The sequence below is a fragment of the Callospermophilus lateralis genome, chromosome 11 (assembly GCF_048772815.1).
Source record: "Callospermophilus lateralis isolate mCalLat2 chromosome 11, mCalLat2.hap1, whole genome shotgun sequence".
Taxonomy (NCBI): domain Eukaryota; kingdom Metazoa; phylum Chordata; class Mammalia; order Rodentia; family Sciuridae; genus Callospermophilus; species Callospermophilus lateralis.
The window spans coordinates 27,126,905-27,145,072 of record NC_135315.1 but is presented as its reverse complement, the minus strand read 5'-3'; the positions used below and the strand labels follow the sequence as shown (position 1 = coordinate 27,145,072).

The 18,168-nt window shown below is 40.6% G+C and overlaps 1 protein-coding gene across 1 annotated transcript in view; it reads left to right on the top strand.

The window, feature by feature from the left end:
• The window catches only part of Ca10 (carbonic anhydrase 10), a 473,335-nt gene that overhangs the window by 189,889 nt on the left and 265,278 nt on the right, over positions 1-18,168 (top strand). Inside the window, exon 3 of the mRNA XM_076871139.1 lies at positions 6,801-6,943. Within this exon, the coding sequence (XP_076727254.1) occupies positions 6,801-6,943 (143 nt within the window). The remainder of the gene's footprint in view (positions 1-6,800; positions 6,944-18,168) is intronic.

The following is an 18,168-nucleotide window of genomic DNA, read 5'->3' as shown; positions in this document are numbered from 1 at the left end:
GCTTTTATTGTACTGGAATGCAGACTCCTTGGTGGGACCTGCAGAACCCTGAATCATGCCTCATCTGTCCCTGATCCACCTGGCTAATTCCACTTTACTTTTCTCCTCATCTTCTCCCCCAGACTTAAGTCAACTTGATTTCTCTCTGATCCTTGAACACACCAAGCTCTTCTATGCAAAAACCCCTGCCTTGAATGTCCCCTTCCCTGCCGCTCATCAGGAGCAATTCTCCCGGTCCTTCCAAGGTTTACCAGACCATCCGTGACCATTCTCCCTGGGTTATGTCTCCCATCCCTGTTTCATTCTGTAGCTCATGATCACCATAATCATTTGTATAGCATGCTCAGAGTTTTAATTATCCAAGTAAACACACATAAACTTCTTTGTCTCTTATTCTTCACTGGGCTGCCAGACTCAGGAGAGCAGAAGCCACTTCTCATTCATTACAAACCAAACTGAAGACAGTGCCCAGCACATAGTAGGTCCTCAGTAAATATTTGCTGCATGAATTCTCAGTGCCATGCCTAAATACCTGGTAAATACCTGGTAAATCATAGGCCATCAGTCAACACTTTGGAATTGAGTTTATCTTATTCCCCTAATATACAGCAGATTTATATAAACTGTAAAACTTAATTCCAAGTGTCTAACACCTATACCCACAATAGCATGGTCTCTATAAATTCTGCTAACTCTAGACAAATAAAGATGGGAGACATCTAACGCATATGACTTTGGAGAATCTTCTCTAGGATGAAAATATCATCAAGACAAATTTTAACTCTAAATAGCAAACTTAATTCATCATGTTCCTTGTTTTCATTTCTTTCTTTTTTTTTTTCTTTTTTAGTACCAGGGACTGAACTCAGGGCACTCAACCACCGAGCCACATCCCCACCCCTATTTTGTATTTTGTTTAGAGACAGGGTCTCACTGAGTTTCATAGGGCCTCCTTAAATTGCTGAGGCTGGCTTTGAAATTGTAATCCTCCTGTCTCAGCCTCCTGAGCTGCAGGGATTACAGGCGTGTGCCACCACACCTGACCTTGTTCCTTGTTTTCTTGACCTATTTCTTGTTTTGACGAGAAGCTTGGCTTTGGTCTGGGAGTCACCAACGTACATTAATAAACTAAACAGGAGCTTTTTGATCTCACTGGTTTGAATGAGTAGCCGATCAGTTTTGCATTGGGTTTGCCAAGGCTCTTGATGCAAATGGTTGAAATCAGTCACTGAATGTCTTTCATCGCTCACTGGGTCCATTGCCAAGAGACCACGGGGGACTTGTAGTTTATGGTAAGAATGGCAGTGTGGCCATTGGGGAAATGTTCTGGCAAGAGAACCCGGAGCTGCGGTGCTGCCATGAAGTTCCATTGTTTAGCCTCTGAAAATTAATTTGCAGAGATATTCAGGTCTGTTGTGTGTTCTAGTTTATATGTAAATTAGAAGACTGTGTGAAAAAAGATGCCAGGGATGATGGAATTCAAACATTTTCAGACCAGTTGTCTATTAATTAGTTAAAATGATTCTCACTCAATTATGCTTTATTTACATTTTTTTTCCTGCACAATATATCAAGCTAGAAAAAGGAAGCATTAACAGATACGCCATAATAGCGGATATTTTAAGAAACAGAAGAAAGTTGACAAATCTGATTTATGGGGACAGTCATGAAAACTAATGAAAACAAAGAATTTAGCAGTAATTCTCAAATGTGGAAATAGAAGCGATGCCGCCAGATTCTATGACCCCCACCACGGCTCCCAAAGGTGGTAGGGAGTGTCCATAAACCTGAAGAGTGATACTACAGAGGACAGTTAAGCCTGAGAACCTTGTGCAGAAAATTCTGCATAAATCCAGAAGGACAGTGTCTCACTCGGGTCCTGCAGCGTTGGTCCATGTGTCCCTCTTGCTCTGTGCATGAAGTCCACCAGCTCACTCCCAGGCCCCAATAAGCGTGCATACTTTATGCCCTTGAGTTCTCACAGCCTTCATCCTGAAGCATTTCCCTGGATTACACCACAGGGGCACACCTATCCCTGTCCAGGGGTGCTTGAGGCCCCTGGACAAGCCTCAGCATTGTAATTCTTGCCCCAGAGCTCAACACTGCTTCTAACATCATTGCCTTCACCTTTCATGCAGACTAGAGCCTTGGTCAGACTCATCAGCCCCAAGACACTATGCCTGCAGCAGCTCTTGGTGAACAGTCTTCCCAGCAGGTCTCTTCGGGGCCCTGCAGCTGGGACCCAAACAACCTTCCTCACCTGAACTGAAGCCTTGTTTCCTCCCAGATCATTCTATCTATGAATGATTCTATGGCCACTGAAAAGTCCTCACTGACAGAGTTGACTTTCAAAGCAGTTTGATTTGCACCTTTGCACTTGAAATTTATTTGAACTGCAAAACAGATGCTAATGTGACTCTTAAGTTACCAAAAGACAAACAATGGGAAAAGTCTAAGGGGGGAGGGGGCCATGGCAATCACTGACTCTGAAGTTCCCTGGCTATGATGATCTGCTCCTAAGCAGAGCCTGCTGGGAGGATGGTTTGGGACCATGGAGCCTCAGTGGCATTGGAAATCTTGAGACCAAGCCTCTGGTCTGCTTTCTCCTTTCTTGCCTTCGTCTGACCATGTGGGCACGGGTTGAGGACTTCACCCTCTGCCTCTGTGTATGTGTTTTGATTAGATGATCTCTGAGTTGGCTTCCATTTCAGATATGGCTGATGTGAAATCAGTAATTCAGTGGCGAATACGCTTAGCTTCCCCTTCCGGAGCAGAGCCCAGGAAGGCACAGCTGAGCAGAGGAGAGGGTTGCCTGGTTGTGCTCTAATTCCTGAGCAGGTGGCTAGAATCAGTGACAATGGACTTGGTAGTGAAGTGGGAATATAAAAACCCCAGAACTGTTTGTCATAAAGAATCCCATGCCCAATAAAAGCAAAGGCAGATGTTCACATAAAGTTTTTGCTGTTTGTGCTTTGGTGGGGGGGACTTTCTGGGCATGAAGTTTATTAGTAAGCCAGAGCAGCATCTGCCCACCCATGTTGCCACAAAATTGCAGTCTTACAGCCCATTTATGAGGCTGGGGTTATTTTTGTTAATGATTTTCATTGGTGTAGATGAAATTCAATGAGTAGCAGCTGTGACTCTGTTTATCACTCAGCTACCTTCCAGAGGAGCCCCCCACCCCGTCTCCAAACCCACACATCATGGATGTCTTGATTATCAAAGAGGTTATTGTATCACAGAGTTTTAAAGAGCTGTATTAGTTTCCTGATGCTGCTGTAACAAACAGAACTGAGTGCTTTAACACAACACAAATTTATTATCTTACAGTTTGAGGGATCTGAAGTCCAAAATGAGTCACACAGGGTTAAAAAATCACAGTGTCATGTGTGAGCATGTTGGGATGAACCCAACTACTATGTATAACCATACAGGTCTAATAAAAGTTAAATTAAATTAGAGCAATAAAAATCACAGTGTCAATACACCTGTGTTCCTTCTAGAGGCTCTAGAAAAAGAACTTATATTCTTGCCATCTTTACTTCTAGAGGCCACCTGCATTCCTTGACCATGCCCTTTTCTCCATTGTCAAAGCTAACTATTATCTTCTCTACACTGACCTATTTCCATCTTTGTTTTTTCTCTATGTCTGCAACCCTTCTACTCCCTCTGTGAGGGCCCTTGGGAATTACATTGGCTCACCCAGAAAGTCTCCTTGTGCTGAGATCTCCAATTGCAACCTGCAAAGTACATTTTACCATGTGTGCTAGTCAGCTTTCTATTGCTATAACAAGACACCTGAAATAATCACCATAAAAAGAAAGGTTTACTTTGGTTCACAGTTTCAGAGATTTCTCTGTCCACTGTTGGTTGGCCTGGGTGCTTTTGAGTCTGTGGCAAAGCAGAACATCATGGTGGGAGCACATGGTGGAGGAAGTTCCTTGTCTTCTAGTGGCTAAGAAAGCAAAAGAGGAAGAGGACATGTGGGGGTCTCACAATCTTCTTCAAGGACATACCCCAGTGACCTAAAACCTCCTACTCCATTCTTCCTCTAAGAGATTTCTACTACCTTCCAGTAATGCCAAGCTGAGGACCAAAGCATTAACCCATGGGCCTTTGGAGTATATTTCAGTCCCAAACTACAGCATATTTACAGGTTCTGAAGTTAGGATGTAGACATATTTGGAAGGAAGCCATTTGTTATTCAGCTGACCATAGGAGCCATAGAGACCAACCAAGATCCAAGGGATCTGTGGCTTTGACCACACGGCTAACATGTGGCAGTGCCATGACTGTATCCCTGACATCCTCCCAGGTGCCACTTGACATACATCAAAGAGAGATAAAAGGATGTCCTGATGAACTTTATTTTAATAATAAACTTGAAATTATTGAGAAGTAAGTACAGGATTAAGTCAAGGTACATTGTAAAGGTACATGCGGAATGCAAGAACCTCCTTAGATCTTGTAGTTTTGCTAGGACATGGTGACTTGTAAAGATGTTGAGTGATTTGCAGTGATGACATGACAGTTTAAACAATGGTAAGAAATGAGAGAGCTAAGGAATCACATGCATGTATGTAAATGTTCTTGCCTTAATGCCTTCTCTTTCTCCTCCCCTTCTTTCTCCTTTTCCCTCTGTAACTCTGGTCAATGCTGCCATTTTGAAAATCATTACCTGCCAGAAAGCCAATTCAAACTCTTTAAACTAGATGGAATGGAGCCACTGAGTCTTACTGGCATGAGTTAAACTAAATTAGGTTATTTACCATATTTCAAAATGAAGCCTATCTTATGTTGGTGTTGAAGTATTTGTCTGGGAATCCAAGGAATTTGATTTTGGTTCTCCCACTTTTACTCAGTGTTGACTGGAACCAATAAAAGGGTCAAAGAATTTAATTTTGGATTTAGACGGCATTAGACAGATCATTTAGCCCAATTCTTCTCCTGAATTAAAGGACTTGTATGACTGGCAAGAGATTTCCAGATTCCTCTCTTGCCTCAGTTTTCTCTGTCCATATTATGGACAGGAATGAGAGCTGCTATAAGTTACAGGCTACATTCAATTTGAGCTTCTGAGAGGGTATGCACATGGAGGAGGGCTATATTCTTCTCCAGGAATAATCCCTGGCTCAACCCCACCAGGATGGGATTGGATGGGTGTCCCTCACCTATAGTCTCATGACACACTTCAGTGTGACTTCACCTCCCTGGTGAGTTCATTGTTCTTGTGCTTATCTGCCTTTGCCATGATTTAATCTAACTCAGGGCTGGGCCTAAGGTAGCTCACTCTACAAGCTTTGGATGGATTACAGGATGAATGGCCATTTAACTTAAGGGACACCTGGGGAACACATTGATCCTGCACCTCGTACTTAAAAGGACAGTGCAAGACTGAAGGACTAGTTTCTCCAGTATTGTAAAATGAGTGGGTTCATGTTCCCCTTTGTCCTCTGAACCCTCTTATATAGAGAAGAAACTAGGAATGGAAATCCATAGAGACTTATCCTAAAAGATGTTTTAATGTGATTCTGGAAATGAGCAGACAGCTTTTTTTTTTTTTTTGATATTTGCACTCAATATTCAATGTCATTTTTTTCTGCCTATCAAATGATCACGTTCTTCAGCTGCTGGAACATTAGGTTAATGACACAGAGCTGAGCCAAACAAAGACAGAGCTAAGTTGCAAGCTCCTGTCTAGCATTGATTGGGGGGTCATAAAAATAATTCATTCCTTCGGTTTGATTTTGACAACCCAAAGAAAAACACCTTGGATGTGTTGAATGACACTCTCTCTGAAAAGCTTCAAATATCTTCTAGATGGGACAAAGCTGATGCCCACAATATTCCTGCCAAGTAGGAAAACAGAGAGTCAACTCTGGAATTACTAAATATTTGGGTGTAGCTTGGACAATTTGCAAAGATGATAGGGTTTCAAAGACAATGAAAGCTGAAGGATATGAAATTGATAAACCCCAAGACAGTGTGTGACCTGGGAGGAGGGAGAGGAAGAGAAACCAAAACACTGACCCTTCCAATCAATTATCTCCCAGTGACAGAACAAGCCCTGGAAGGGAGTTAACCATCAATCCATGACAGCAGTCTCTGGAAGGAGGGATCCTTTCCCAAATAAATTCCCCCCAGTGACAGTGAAACTACACATCAATCTTGTCCCTGTGTAAATACAATGGCCTCAGGAGGTTAGATGAACACTGGATTCTGAATGCAGAACCCTCCACCCCTACCCTGTAAAAACTAATTGTCTAATTGATATATTCAGTAAAAAAATATGCCCAGTGAAAACACATTCCAGATGTTTGCAACCTTTTGCCCACATTTTGTTAAAGTCCACAAGTTCTAAAACAACCTCCAGTGTAACCAAATAGCCCATATAACCCAATAACCTCCCCTGTAATGAGTGCCATTTTCTATCCAGAAATTGAGCCCTCTGACTCCTGACCCTGCTGCTGAATAAAGGCTTTGCTGAATCCCTGAGGTCTGCACCCATCTCAGTCCCTTTTGTGCTTACTAAAGCATTAATGCTAACTCTATTCAAACAAGAGGCCACAGGATAAACTGGCCTGAAACAACAAAATCTGACCTTCAGAGATCATGAATACAGGACTGAAAGAAATTGGCCAAAATTCAGGCCAGGAAAATACCATCATGACACCCAGGGATCTCCCTGGGTGAAAGCATGAGGTGACTCTCTTTGATTTTACCATTTTGTGTCATCGTTCTTCCATTGGCTTCCCCACCTGTCCACCCAGCCTAATTCTACAATTTGTTTTTATTTCCAGTTCCTTCTTTCTGGGGATTGGTGAATTCAGCTTGGAATCTCTGCTCTGTGGGGAAACGGCAGTCACCAGTCAACATAGAGACCAGTCACATGATCTTCGACCCCTTCCTGACGCCCCTTCGCATCAACACTGGGGGCAGGAAGGTAAGCCACAGTGTTGCTTCCACTGGGAACTGGAGGATGGAGCAGGATCAGTGCTGATTCTGACAGCTGGTCCTCCAGGTCTTTGTCTCTGTGATGAGTTTGTCTTTCCACACTAGCAATACCACAGACCTCCGTCTGCTGCCAACAAATTTCATCACAGCTAAACTGGCCTTTTTCTCTCTACCTACTCACTGTCATGCTTCTAATTACTGTGTACCTCTTAGAGGTTGCCCAAGGTCCTATTCCTTGGTACCCCTTGAAGATCAGAAAACCTAGCTGCCTCCCTTGCATATGAGGCTGGGAAAATCCTTCCTCTGAGACTTACTTCTTTTAAACTCAATGAAGTGAAAAGGAATTATTTTTTTTTAACCAAAGTAAAATCAGATGTTTATCATCCTGGAAGGAAAAACAAACAAACAACAATCACCTTAGATGATTTATAAGAAAATCAATAATTAATCTTCCTAGGGGCATCTTGCTGCCTAAGAATCGTAATACGTGCACAGAAATGCTGATTTATGCTGTGTTTTGTGATTCTCATGCTGAAGTCCACCCGCCTTTGGGCCCTGTGATGAGGTCCCCTTAATTTGCAGAAGGGCGTACTACCCGTAGGGTCTTCTCAGGTCTAGAATCTAGCATTTTTCTTGCTGCTGCTTTTCTATTCAGCTACCTTCTACTCTCGAGTAGGATGTTGAAGGTGGGGGAAAACCTACATACATAGAAAATTGCATTTGAAGGTAATTTGATTGTTGTGAACTCAAGAGGAATGAAAAGTCATTTGTGTGTTTAAAAAAATGGGGTTAAAATTATAGACTCTCATTATCAATGGCTGCTGATTCTCCAGGGTTTGAGCTCACAGGGCTGTACTCTCTCTTCTTTGTAATCTGTTCACTATCCTCACTATAGAGTTTGCAAGTTAATATTTTCCCTTTCTGATATATTGGAATATTTTTCTGCCATGTAACTCTCTCTCTCTCTCTCTCTCTCTCTCTCTCTCTCTCTCTCTCTCACACACACACACACACACACCTAATGACTCTACAAAATGTTGTTAGTGACTTTGACTCAGATCACAAGGAAGCTTTTAAAAGACATTGCCTATGAGATCAGGACCACTTCTGTAATATTTGTGTGCTCTTTTAAATATGGCTTGAGAAGATCTTTTTGTTTTTAGAAGGATCCTACATAGGTCCTTTGGTTGCTCTTCTGATTCTATCGAAAACTAAGCCACTCCCATGATTGTTTCATTCGCAGTTTTATTTTTATGAACCTTAAAAGAACTTGACATGGCTTCTACACACACTGCTCTCTAAAAAATGATGAATCCAACATTTAAAGTTGTGAGTGTGTGTGAGTTTTCTGGTCAGTATTTAAGAAAGGAAAGTTGAAGTTCTGGTTATATATTCAAGCATCTTTTCTTTCTTGGAGAGGATGATAGGGGGGGATAATTGCACTCTATGCAAAGGGAAAAGCAGTAAAGTCAAACCCAAAACAAAAAGTCCAAGATGGAATGGGATTTGAGCCTGAGTTCCAGAAATCACCTGGAATATGGAGAGCAGTGCTAGAGCCCAGAAACCAAAGAGTGGTTGCTGGCTTGGGCATGGGGTACAGAAGGTGGCAGAGGCCACATCTTGAAGCTGCATTAAGGAACTGGATCTTTTCTCTAAGAGTTATAGAATGCAGCTGAAGGTTTTTGCTTGGCTTTGTTTAAACATCCTTTGGGGGTGGGATGGAAAGATGTCAAGTTAACACCAACAATGGATTTATATTTCTACCTTGCATCATACTGCTTTAGAGGAAAATGTTGATATGAAAGAAAGAAACAAATTTCTAGATTCTCCCTCAAATGGAATGGGAAAGAAAAAAAAAAGTGAGAGATGTCCTGATGTGGAAAGTCCTCTGCATGTTATGATTTTGTTGCTGTTGTTGTTTTGGACAAGTGACTTTTTATCTTTCCAATTCAGCAAAGTGTACCTGATCCAAATCAATTTTCAAAGGCATTGAAGTTTGGAATTTGGGAAACATTTACTTTCGATGATGTAAATATTTATATCTGGCACCATTTGTGTTGTCAGCCGTTTGAAGAGCTGAGAACTAGCTGGCAGTGCCCTTTGCATTCATGAAAAATGGAAAATAAAATATAGATGGTAGCAGGATAAACGACCTGGTAATGAAATGCCTCAGCCTGATAGGCAATAACTAAATCAGGCTTGTGTGCTTTTTAGAAGGTGGTGTTTGATGAGTCACTTGTTTTGGAAGTGAGGATTCAGATCACTGCTCTGAATTTAGGTTGGCTTTTTTTTACTTTTCTTTTTTTTTTTTTTTTTTTGCCTTAAAAAAAATAGTCAGCTCAAAATGTTTAAAAACTACCATGCTAGACTGGGAGATTTTTTGTAGAATTTAGGCAAGATGCCACATTTTGAAGTCTGAGATCAGCTGTGTCAGTAGGTTAAATGCACCCCAGTAACTGTGTTTTGTGTCACATTTTTATCTGTTAGCATTATTCCTTCTGGCATTTAAATGTGTCTTATGCACAAAACCATAAAGCAGCTCTGCCCCAACCCGCATTGTGTGTTTTTGTATTTGTTTTAACATATTTGACCTGACAGGGGGCTTTTCTTAGCTTAGGCTAGGGCCAGAATGCAACCTCAACACAAGAATAGCAAGGAATGATAAGAGATGAGAGTCCAAAATGCACTGTGACTTGGGCATTATAGAAAATGTACATTTTTACTTAATGATAATTCTTTCACCCTTTACATTGCTTACTTTCAATGGTAGTTCTTATGCAATGTTTTGTTGTTGTTGTTTTGGTTTGCTTTGTTTCTGGTGGGGACCATTTTTATGGAACCATATATATCTGACACATAGGACTCTTAAAGATGGAATCCAGAATAATTGTATTTTTTGAAATGACCTTCCTTTAAGGTTGGTTGCATGTGGATGTCACAATCCTACCTTAGAATCAATCTCTCACTCGGTTCCCATTAAACTTACATTGTAAAATGCTAAATGGTTTGGAGCTAATTAATCTGTTTTAGAGAAAGCTACTGAATTGACTCAAGATATTAAAAAAAAAAATGGGTGACAGGCTTCTAAGGACATCTAATACCAGTTTTATGGATGCAGCCAGTCACTCATTGAAGGTGGAAGCTCTTGGATCTGCCACCTCTGGGGAAGACGCAGGTGGTGGAAACAACAGACACACCTAGTGACAGGGTCAGATAAAACAAGCAAAAGAAGAAGGAAATTGACCTTCACTTGGACTTATCTCAAAGAGGCAGCAGTTCCCCCATCTCTTCTGGTTTCTTTCTTGAGTTTTTGCCCAGTGGAGGCCAAGAACATGGTTCTCAGGGAGAGATCCTAGGCACCAACTACTGTTGCTATCAGTTTTCTTTGGACTTCTGATTACTTGCAGCTTCCATTAGGAAGAGCCTCAGCAGAAGACAGGGAATGTATAAATCGGGTGAGTCTTAAGGACTTTAATTCAGAGGGATCCTTTATAGCCACCTGGGTTCTAAAGGGAAGAGGGGAGGGAGTTAGCGGCCAGAACCTGGGGACAGAGAAAGCTGTGGAGAGGGACACCTGACTTTTAGTAAGGAAAAAGGCCAGCTCAGTGCAACCCACAGGGATGTGGCTGGGGAGTAAAGAACTGGGCCTTTCTTCTTCCCCCTCCCCTCTTCTGCCACCTCCCCTTGGAAAAAAGTCAGTGTGCAAAGCCACCTGATGATTGCATCTGTGTAAGCCAGCCTCAGAACCACGGTGCATGGTGAAGGGCCAAACGGAAGACATATGGCATCTCCACGTTCCCGCGAAATAAATATGAGGCACTAAAACTCCTCATCACCTAGAAACTGAGATGCAAATGCTTCTGCTTGGCACCCACAACACTTGAAATTCAGCCCCAAATCTCCTTGCTGGAGACTTATGCCACTTATACTTTGTGTGTACCTCTTATGCCCTGGGAAATACTTAAAAATAAAGAAAAATTTAAAATAAACTGGACGTATCTCACCTTTTCCTGGAATCTGTGCCTTTGCCACAATATGACTTTCCCCTGGCAAGTCTCAGGACTCCCTTTTAATGAAACTCCTCCATGAAACTCCTCTTAGTCTCTTTAGCCAACTATGACATCTCTCCTCATTTGACTTCTTAAGCATCTATCTTATTTATGTGTCTTTTAGGACTTCAGCCTTGGTCTCTTAAGATAAATATGCTTTCATATTTTTATTTTCTATCTCTGGTGTTATTTGTGATGGTGCTGGATGATTTGAACTGAACAAGGATTACCCTTGATTATCAATAAAAAAAGTTTGTGTGGAATTAGTCCATAGTTGCTCTGATTCAAAATTGGGGAATTGTGGAATGCCCCCATGATGAATAGTTAACTTTGCTACCAGTGGAATTTGTCACTAAAGCTAAATTTCAGATATTGTGCTTGTCATAGAATATTAAAATAACTTGGAAAAGTAAGGAATGTTGATTTTATATGTAAAATCTTATTCACTTCTCTATCTTGAAATTTCCCCATGCTCATAGTAAAATCCAGCTGACTATAATTAATCATTGCTATTCATGGTGTGTCGACATTGCTATGTTCTGAAAGCTTTTATGGGAGAGGCATTTATGTTCCTCCAAGGGATTTATAATATATTTGGGGTGAAAATATAGATACACAGAAGTTAAATGGCAGTAACTGATTTAAGCAACTATTTGAGATAATAGCAGAGTAGGTAGTAAAGAAGCTGTGACATGATTAATTAGCGAATCAATCATTTTGGCACTAATTTTTAATGGGGGTAAGAAGCTGGGTTGGACAGACCAGGCTTTATGGATGTGCTAGGATACGAGCTAGTTTGAATAGGTAGGTAGGACGAAATATAGTTTTCAGGAGGGTCTATAAATGTCAGATTGTCTGGCTATAAGAGGAGAAGAAAAGGTAAAGATAGATCCATTTTGCCATTTAAGTTTGTTTCTGTGACACTGTTTTTGATTGGATAGCTGATGTTAAACTTCCCTAGATAAGTATCCTCAACCATTTAAAACTCAGTAGCCATCTTTAAGCACCATGAGCCTTTTTTTACACTGAAACTATGATATGGAAATGGTATATATAATTTATGTTTATTTTGGGATAGACTAGAATTTCAGAGTGTCTGAATAGATAGATGCAATTCTTACTTATCTGTGTTTTGTTGGTTGGTAAACTCCTTGACTTACCATATTGGTGATAGCCTTTCTCAGAAGCAAGCAACTAGGGGTCTGTTTATTGGATCTAACTCTTACTAACAAGGAAAATGTTAGGCATGTGAAATGGACAGTAACTATGGATGAAAGTGGAAAGTGGATGCATTATCTTAGAAAGTCTAGTACCCAAGGTTAAAAAAAAAAAAAAAAAGTAGTTGGACATTGTCAGACATGGATATAAAAACTTCAAATGTCTGATTTTTTAAATATTATAATTAAAATAGTGATAGAATCTCACTGCTTCATGAAAGATGACTCCAGGGGATTGGGAAGCTCCTAAAAAGAGATTATGATGGAACAATTATAAATGATGATAACAAAAAAAAGAGAGAGAGAACTGGTTGGAGTAAAAGATACGGATGTGACTTTACAGGGAGTTTTGTGAGCAATGTTTTTACATGACACATAAGAGATGTGACACAAGAGCTACAGTCAAGAAGGAAGACACAGGAGGAGGGCTTTGTATAAGTGGTTTCAGAGAAGAGAAGACCCAGAATGAACTGAGTCCACCAGAAATGAGAAGGGCTTTTGAAAGTTAAGGTCAGAGAAAGCAGGAGCAGCAAGACCAGGCAGACCTCTATTTGGGGGGACAAAGAACTGGTGTGAGACCTGCATTTAAATTTTAGGTTCACCACCTGCCCACCATAAGGTTAACCTCTCTAAGTTTCAGTTTCCTCATTTGTAAAAGGGACATTGCACCCACAGTTTGCATGGGAAAATGCACTTACGAGGCAGGTTACAGTTGAAATTCTATCAGTGACTGACAGACAAGACCTTGCTCAGTGATGGTTAGCTCCTGTCAGACAAGTTCTCATTGCTGTTAGAGAAAAACCACAACTCCCATTCAAATCTCTCTGTCCAAGAAACTAATGTTCACATTAGAGTTAGCGGTGGACATGCTAAGAGGTGAAGGATTGCAATTCTTTGGATGACATATCTAAGAATTCACAGGCCTCCTCTCTGGTAGCCCTAACAAAAGAGGCTGACATCCCACTGACATAAAGGTAAAGTTTTCCTCTCTATCTATACTTATAAAAAGCTTCACAGATTTAGACTGGGCAAGATAATGCTTTAAGAATACTATATGTGAAGAAGTAGAGAAAGAGAATGGATGATGTGCTCAGTATGGTTCAACAGCACAGGGAAGAGGCCAGGAGAATTCCACCTAGTCACTTAGAACATAAGGTATGACATCCATGCTAACTGAGGTCACGGTCAGGCAGTACCCTTCACTGGGAGGACAGTACGGAATCACAGTCAGTGCCCCCAGCGCTGGGGAAGATTGACTAATGGAAAACTGACGGGGTGGAGAAGAGAAGAAGAGGCACAAAGTGATAGCAAGAAGAATCCAGATGTTCTGTCTTCAGTTCTATCTCCCTATCCATCTACCTATCTGAAAGGAAAATACTTGAAGGAGTCGTTTACAGCGACCTTCTGATTATCCCTCTCCCATGAAGCCTCAGACGCACTGGTGTTTGGAAGAGACTTGGGCCAGACTTCATTTCAAAATAAGAGGAACTGGAGCTGTGTGTAAATTGAATGACCTCCTCCTGCTTCATGGAAACCACAGGCAAGAAAAACTAAAGAGCTCTGAGTAGCACTGAGAGCTGCTGGAGGTTGTAGAGAACACCCAAGCATCAGATGAGAGCTTTAACTTGACCCAGGATCCCCCTTCCAACCTGGAAATCCTTTGCTTCTATGTGAGCAGAGGTTGGACGGGACACATGGAATGTATCTGCTTGAAGCTGACCCGAGAATAAGGATTTGATGAGAATGTAAACCCTCCTAGAGAAAAACTTCTGTTAAAGCATGAGTTTGGACTTGGAAGAAATTTGCCTTGTTTCCTTCTCAAACTCTATGAAAATTATTCTTCATAGAATTTTGTAATCTTAGCTATTCAGGAGGCTGTGGTGGGGGAAGGATCACTTGAGCCTAGGAGTTCAAGGCCAACCTGGGCAACACAGTAAGACCCTGTTTTAAAACACACACACACACACACACACACACACACACACCACATATTAGCTAGAGTGCAGGAATCAAGGCAAAATGAATGTTGTAAAATGGGTTTTGATAGATAAAGAAATAAGGCCAAGATCATTGTGTTTGTACTTAGAGCTGTTTGCAAGGAGTAGGCTTCAGTGAGTAGTGGTGAAAGATAATGGGAAAGATGGAATTGCTGTATTCTACATCAGAAGATGGATTCAGTACAAAGGCGTTCTGCTGTGAGCAGAACTGAATTCTCACACACCCATTGTCAAGCTGAGATCCGGGCTGAGGATTGGTGCATTTCTGGTGAAAGTGACCTCTTGACCTCTTCCATAAAATCAACACAGAGCCATTAGGCAAGTCTTCCAAAGAATGCCCTGGTTGTTGGCTTTAGTATTTTACAAATGTGTCTAATTCCCATTTTACTCCTTGGGTGAGAGGTAGAAAAGGCTTTATTTTGCTTTCCTCTCCTGCTTCTTGTTCCTCTACCCCCTTGATCCTTGACTTCATTTTTCCTCTGTTATTCCATCTCCCTTCCTTGCTCTCTTATCCTTTCCCCCAACTCCAATCTCCTCCTTCCCTTTCCTCTTTTCCCAGCCTCTTTCTCTTCTCTGGGTCCTGAGCACATATGACCAGGAACCCATGTCCTCTCCCGTTGACATCAGAGTGAAGCCAGTTCTCTCGGTTCCAGAATCATTTCAACTAAACACAGAAAGAGTAGCAGTTGCATAGTTGAGGTGAGGGACGATGCCAGTTATCCAGGAAATGAGCATAATTTTTATTAGAGAATATGGGAGAGATTAATCCAAGATGTTTAATTAATTTATAGGCAGATAAATTCCTGGAAGGAAGAATGCCCTCCAGGAATCTCCTGAGTTATGTGTCCCTTACTTCATATCACTTTGGTTTTCTGGACACGTGACCCACAGATAAAACTAACAGGCGTTTTGCAAATTAATTCTCATCTTAAAATAGAGAAGAAAATATAGTATTCCTGTATATTGCTTGCCCTTCAGTTCTCTTACCACCCCTCTAACTATGAAAGAGAAGAGCAGGAGAAAGGGCAAACCCATGACCTAATTCTTAGAGGTTTTCTCCAGCCCAGGACAGGTTGCCCAGGACAAGGCTCTAGCTATCTCTAGTTGCTGAGGACAGGTTTCATCACAGCCAAGATGAATGTGGAAAAGCACCTAAGCAACAGCAGAGACCGTCGCCTGCCAAGATGAGCTTCTCACTTGATATTAAAGAACTGGTACTGGTTTTACATTTGCTCCACGAAGGCTCTAAAATTGGCCAATCTATTCCTCGTAAGCCTGATGGTTTGGCTGGATAAACCAGCAAAGCTGCATTTTTTGTGAACTATAGAGATCTTGAGTCCTATTCAGGAAACACGTTGCCTAAAAAAAAAACAGCTATTTGGGGATCTGAAAATAAAAATAAATAATTTCGCCAGCAACTCAGAAAAAAAATTGAGGTAGATTCTGTTTGAAGGACTTGAAAATATCCATTCTCTTTTAGTTCTATTTTATAAAAACATAAATAACTAGATTAAAACTGAAAAACTAAGATTTAAAAAAATACAATTTTGGGACGCTATACAGTTTAAACAATTCAACAACTGAGTGACTCTCTGACTTAACTTTTTCTATAGAAATTTAATGTCATATAGATACAACATTGTTAATACTACATGAAGAATTAAGAATAACTAAAAGAACCTATTCATCTATTCCCATTAGCACACATTTTTTTCTCCTTTTTGTTTTTTTACACATTTTTATTGGCACATTATGCTGTACATATTGATGGCATTTGTTGTTACATATTCATACACGCCCAGAATATCACAATAGAATTTGACCAACATCATTCCCGTGCACTTCCCCCTCCCTCCCCAATCCGCACCCCCTTGGTCCTTTTCCTCTACTGATTTCCCTTTGGTTTTTAAAACATCCATCTTTTCTTTCTATTTCTTTTTCCTCTCTAATTTCTGCATATTTGAGAAATTATATAAGCCTTGATCTTAGGAGTTTGACTTATTTCACTTAATATGATGGTCTTTACTTCCACCCATTTCCCCACAAATGCCAGATTTTTTTACTTTTCTTTATGGCTGAATAAAACTCTATAGTGTGTATATACCTCATTTTCTTTATCCATTCATTGATTGATGGACACCTAGGCCAACTAGTTCCATAGTTTGGCTATTGTGAATGGTGCTGCTGTAAGCATTGGTATGCATGGTTCATTGTAGTAAGGTGACATTTTTAACTTTTGGAATGTAGGCTTTCTGAACTTTACCATGCTCTAGGCTAGAGACCAGATCCAAACTGCAAATAATGCTAAGATTAGCCTAACATCTGTTTTTCTCCTACTGCAAACCTGTTGTCTATTCAGTTAGCCTTTCCATTTTTTAAAGTTAACAATGCCCACCTAATGTTCCAGACTATTTTTCTGTGTTTTACTCTGAACTTCATCATATGTGACAATGATTTTAGCCCATCCTAATGACATTAAGTCATTTTCCCTGACATATGCACATTCTAGCCCATAATCCCATCACTTATGTATGACATCATATGAAGGAGGTGTGTGATCTCATTTCTACCAGTGGATCAAACACACCCCCACATTTTGCTGTGTCATATCCCGTGGAAACCTGTCCAACAGGCAGCATCTCACCCGCCCAACAATATTTTCTGCCACCAAGAACAAAATATCTTCCCATCACTTCCAAGGAACAAAAATTTTTCTTAATTGGTATTTTCCTCTGAAATATTCAGAAACATTTTCTTTCCTTTTAATTGAGAAGAAGTCACTCTTCTTTCACTTTTCAGTCAAGTAACTATTTTCTCTAATTTTTCTATATAAGCAAAATGCATTACTTGGGCTATGATGCAGAAAATAGTAACATTAAAGCATGTTCCTATTTAATGCACAGTTGCTAGGTAATTTTGAATATAGAAATCAACTTGGTGTTTGTTGATTGCTAAATTACTTGTTCAAAATGTATAAAACAAGATAGAGCCAGTCTTTAGAGCCTTCTAAGAGGAATATAGCCTCCCTTGTACAGTGAAAGACCCAAGGAATCATTTTTTATCTGCTTTCCAACACTCATCCTGTCTGTGCATCTCTTCCCACCTTCCCATTCAATGATGTCAAGTTGGAACCTTGAAATCCATGATGGTAGGAGTGTTCACACCATCATGGATTTCAAGTCTATAAATGCTGCACATCAGGGATTATTTTTCCTGCAGTATCAGGTGATACAGGTTTATCAGCCTATCATTGCTCTTATAAAACAAGGGTAAGTCCCAGAAGAAGGATGAGCTATTATAGCCAGCACTCATAGAAGCTAGAGGACCTGGTAAATCACCAGCAACAAACTTTTTAGGGGGTGTTGGAAAGAAAGTTTCATATTTGTTATAAATATTGATATGAAATTGTTCCAGTGACCATGGCTTAGCCTCCTAAAGAATGATACCGACTCCCCAAACTCACTGGCCATTACCTACTTCATAGAGTGTGTGTGTGTGGTGGGGGAGGTGGTTATTGACATGAACATATGAATATATGGCACTCTGATTTTTCTTACCTGGATCCCTTCAACCACCTTTCTTTCTTTCCTTCTTTCTCTCTCTCTCTCTCTCTCTCTCTCTCTCTCTCTCTCTCTTTCTTTCTTTCTCTAACTGGGGATTTAACCCAGGGGCACTCTACCCCTAAGCTTCATTCCCAACTCTTTTTATTTTATATTTTGAGACAGGGTCTCACTAAGTTGCTGAGGCTGGCCTCAAACTTTCCATCCTCCTGCTTCAGCCTCCAGAGTCTCTGGGATTATAAGCATGTACCACCATGCCTGGCCATCCTTCTTCCTCTTTTAATAAGCCTTCTTTACTTGATAGCCTCTAACAAGTCATATTCCTCTTTTCTTTTAACTTTTTTTTATACCTTTACTTTATTTATTTTTATGTGGTGCTGAGGATCAAACC